At 35.0% G+C, this 4,919-nt stretch overlaps 1 protein-coding gene across 1 annotated transcript in view; it reads right to left on the bottom strand.

Moving 5' to 3' along the window:
* The window catches only part of ESYT2 (extended synaptotagmin 2), a gene marked incomplete at its 5' end in the record, with an annotated part of 189,944 nt that overhangs the window by 44,937 nt on the left and 140,088 nt on the right, over nt 1-4,919 (bottom strand). Inside the window, 2 exons of the mRNA XM_019507948.1 lie at nt 1,173-1,274; nt 4,676-4,771. Coding sequence (XP_019363493.1) covers nt 1,173-1,274; nt 4,676-4,771 — 198 coding nt within the window. The remainder of the gene's footprint in view (nt 1-1,172; nt 1,275-4,675; nt 4,772-4,919) is intronic.

Here is a 4,919-nt window from a genome sequence, read left to right on the forward strand (position 1 = left end):
CCAGTTCAAATCTGTAACAAAACAGAAGTTCAGTGCACATAAATCACTTTCAAGATGGTCAAAACCAGTTTAAGATAAATCTGGATGGATGTAGTATAAAACTTTACTGATTTAGGTTAAATCAGTTTATTGAACTTGTGTCCCAGTTCCGCTCTAGATTCAAATTAACAATTAGATAACTTGGAAGTACTTGCTTATAATTCATAACATTAAAATATAACTTAAATTTATGTTACTGTTATTAAATTTATCTTACTTGTACATAGAAATGACCTCTACAGGAAAACTTTAGCAGAAAGGATAAGGCAATTAACTTCTTTCAGTTCATCAATGAGTTTGCTGCGAATTGAACACCAGAAATAGACAGAACTTTAACCCTGAAAGGCCGTAACCTGAAACTTCAGGTTGAAGAGCATACATGGCTTACGCTTCAAGTTCAGATTTCCTGATTGTGAAGGCACAGATGACTACCGAGTTGTTTGTCCATAGTGTTGTTTATAGTTAAAGACTATTAATTAAACTATAACATTAAAGACTGTCACCATAGAAGAATGTAGGGTTCAGAAAAAACTATGCAAGTAAAAAGTACTGAGTAACTGGCGGAAATAGAAAAGGACCAGGGATTTGCATAACAAAATAAGCTAATGACGTGAAATAGAATTTACAAAGAATTTATATTTTCAGCAGCACAAAGTACTATATACTTTTTATTATGAAATTTGAACAGGTGAGGAGAGGTTGCAAGTGCTCACATGTCATTTAAGAGCAACCATAGGGAGATTGGCTTTAAATCATTTGTTACAGTGTAATTTCATTCCCAATACAAGGGAACACTTCAACCACAATATTCTGCTATAGCACAAATTTTATTTTTCTATCAGTGTAACAAAGCAAAATAAGACCTTAATAACCTACTTATCTTAGGTTTTTATCATTATGTGTAATTTACTTACCCAATATCATGCTGATCTATAACATTAAAAATCTTTGAAATTGAAAATCTTTGAAATACAATAAAAAGGTAGCACAAAAATAATGCACACTCATTGAAACCATGCAGCAAAACAAAATGCATGCTCCATTATTCTACTAGTGTGAGTGGCTTTAGTAGCACTAATCCACACTCTGGCAGATTAAAAAACATTTATATAAAATAACACCAGAGAACTCACAAATAGTGCTCTATAGAGTGAGGTAGTGTTTTCACAAAAGACTAGTCCTGATGCTCTCCTCTCTTTTAAGTATCCACACCCAAAGCTTCCCTCGTAGATACTCTTAGGCAGATGGAAATGGAAGGAGAAAGCAGAGAGTGATAGCATTGTGGCAGAATGAATGCATAAGCATCTTTGCTACATAGGAAAGTTAAGGAAAACAGTCAAAGGATTTTAGAGCAACTGATAGATATAACAAATATGCACACGTTTGTCACTGTACATTGTTTCATCAATTAATCCAGTTTCTTTAGTGCTGCAAGGCAGGCCTTTAAAAAATGTATATTTCAAAGTACATTGATCTTATACGGCATACCTCATTTCCTTGGTTTACTCTCTATACCCTATGTTTAGATTTTAACATGAGACAGTCCGACCAAGTAACTGAAAAGGGACAAGTCCTTTAAACCAGTTCAGTTACTAGTCCTGGCAGACAGAGGGTAAGTGTAAGGTCTTTTTCTCAGCTATGACCCATGTATGTCATGGCTGTAAATGCTTCTAACGTGGATTACCCATCACAACAACAGAAATTTAGCTCGAATACCAGCACCCTAAACCTGGAATGTATTGCTAATACTAAGGATATTAGCTGTAAACTAGTTTTTAGGTACCATCAAAGTAATGATTATGCTACAGGATATTTTAGTGAAAATATTAAACTTAAGAAAAAAATCTTAATTCTTATCTACACCAATTTTTATATTTATTTCAAAGGCATAGCTTTAATTTAATCAGCAAGACTTCTAGTCTGACTTTCAAACGTTTCGCTCCCCATTGAAAAAGATGTGGCTAGAGCTAGAGATTCAGTATCCTAACATTTACACCACATTATTCCACAAGTAAATATGTGCCTAGTTTTTGCCAGCATGAGGATGGACACCTGAAAGGGTATTTGCTGTTACTGTGTAATTTTAAAGCAGAAAGACAAACTTTTCCCTCTCATCTTGGAAAGGACCCATCTAGAGCTTTCAACAATTTTACTATATCAGACTAATGGCTAAAGCTTGTAAGAGTTTGCTTAACAGCTCTATGATGGCTTGTAAATATTCTTGTCTATAGTGCCAACAGAAGTATTTTCAGTCTCTGTGAGGAAATTTATTCACAGCAACTTTTACACCCATCTCTAAGCCCTCTCCCTTTCTGTTTTATCTTTTTTGAAGGCAGGGAAACCAGGATTGGACACACATGGAGAGTGTCAGTCAGGGCCTGTTTTTCCACTTAAAATTAAAATTACCTGAACAAATGTGCTATAGCTGCACTCAACACCCCCGCAAAACACCCTGATAACATTCCAGCTTTCCTACTGTATTACTCCTTAAGACTTTACTCCCATGGTGCCACAGATAAATGCTACCAGAAAAAACATAAACAGTGTGAATTTAGGAAAAGAGCACCAGATTAGGACCCAAAAATCCTGAGCTCAATTCCCAGCAATGTCTCTGGCCTGCTGGCTGACTTGGGGCAGATAATTTCCCCTTTCTGTGCCTGAGGCCACGGACAGACATAACAGTCATACCAGTATCAAACTGTACTGGTATAAACTGTTCCAACATAACTGTAAATTCTGCATGCTGCTATCATGATATGCAACACAAAACCTCTGGGACTTCAACACAGTTTCATTCAGGGTTAAATTTATAGTGATTTATACCTATATAGAAGCATTCAGACTTAGTTATATAGGAATAGCTGACATATGCTCCTGTGAGAACTATTGATCAAGTGTTAGATACTATTATTATCATTACACATTCAGATGAAAATATTGTCCCAAAAAGTGGGCCTTAAGCCTCTACTGATGTTTAATAATTAAAAAAATAAAGACTTTAAATTTATCTGATCTTTCTGAGGGAAATCAGGATGAATTAAAGGGTCCTGCTACACATTCAAGTTAAAGCTGGATAGAAGTCAGCTATGGAGTTGTTACACATTTTTGAGCACTAAGTTTGTAGCTGGCTGGTTCTTTCTTTAGCTGAATAGTCATGTGATAATTACAAATGTGGCTGATCTCAATTTACTGCATGATTAACCAGTTAATTGCATAATATATTATGTAGTGTGTAGCAGGGGCCATAGATTTACATGAAACAGGAATATGAAGAAGGCAAAGATGACAATCTCCAATAGCATCTGTTTACTTGCTGAAGAAGGTACACTACTGTGGAGAATTAGGGCTCTATTGAAGAGGGGAAACAGAAAAATCTAAACACCTAATTTTAGTGAACATATTTTATTGCACTTTGCAGATTTTTTTAAACTGAAAGATTTGCTTAATTCCTGTAAAACCAAGTATTTGAGCAATTTTACAGGAAGGTCAGTACAATTTACTGAGAGCAAACTAAGACAGTAGACAAACACTTTTCTAAAAGTGCAGGAGTATCTTGAAAAAAACATTAGGCAAAAGCAGATTACCTGATCCAGGTGATTTTGTTGACCAAATGAGGCAAACTCTCTCAATTTGTAGCTCTCAGTATTACTGAAGTTTAAAAGGTAATATGCAAGATGAAATCCCACATAGTTTGTAGGGCTTTACATTCTACGTAAAACTTTCATATTGTTTCCAACTATTACTTTAGTTTTAGTCCGTATGAAACAAATGATGAAGGAATGTACCTTCTGAGAGGAGTCATATGGGAAGAAGCCAGAACTTGCTCAACTTATTTACACTTACATTTGTTTGATATTGCATTTCAGGTGAGACTAACTTAAATATTCCTGTTTTAAAAATGGCATGCTTTTATAACTCTTTTGGTTGGTAAACCTTATTTGACAATATTAACGAAATCATAATACACCAAGCTGAACTACAATAAAAACCAATAAATACCCTGCATTCGAAAGACTGTCTAAAACTATCCCAACCATGCATCCATGGTCCAGTATATGATATCACTCAGAAAAATCTTTGCCTAATGCTAGCTTTTATGTTTTTACTTAGGATATGTTTTCCACTACCTTTTAAAATTGTGACAAACTCTTTACTAATCTGCACTCAACTGTGAGATAGCCTGTGCTTGCTGCTCTTGGGCACTCTGTGTATACACGCAAGTTTAAAATGAAGACAAGTGTTGTTCACAAACCTATTATATCTGATGAATCAGCACCCAATAAATAAGCTTGCTTGAACTCAGGGTAGCGGAGCCATCCACTTCTTTTGTCTAGGCTGATACATATTTGTTGTTGTTGCTTTTTTTTAAAAACAGTATTAATAAAATATGCAGCCTTGCCGAATCCAGTAATGGTGCATTTAAAAAAAGTTGCCGTGATAAAACAGCAGACTTTACAAAATATCTTTCACATCATATAAACATGTGGACCTTGTATTGCACACATGAAAACATAAACAAGAATAGAACATGGTATAATGTGTGTTACTAAAGCAGTGCAGCATACCATTAAGCAAGATGTGCTATAAGAAAGTAAGAGGTGCTCTAAGCAAAGGCTACTAGCATAGTATGACTTACTGGAAGATTTCTTGCTGAATCCAAATACAAAATAAGCAATGCAGAAGAAAGCCCATCATTGGCTTGGTCTTTGTCAGCTTTAATGCTTGTGAGTGCCTAAATGAAAGATAGTAAAATGAAATGCACTAAGCATGTTTTTGTAAACTGAACAAAAATACAAAGTTATTTCTATTCCAAATGCTAACCCCCCCACAAATAAATACATACCTGCATATGGTAAGACAGTATCCATGAAAAAATCAAA

This window comes from Gavialis gangeticus, unplaced genomic scaffold, assembly GCF_001723915.1.
Source record: "Gavialis gangeticus isolate Ggan-Ray unplaced genomic scaffold, GavGan_comp1, whole genome shotgun sequence".
In the NCBI taxonomy this organism is placed as follows: domain Eukaryota; kingdom Metazoa; phylum Chordata; order Crocodylia; family Gavialidae; genus Gavialis; species Gavialis gangeticus.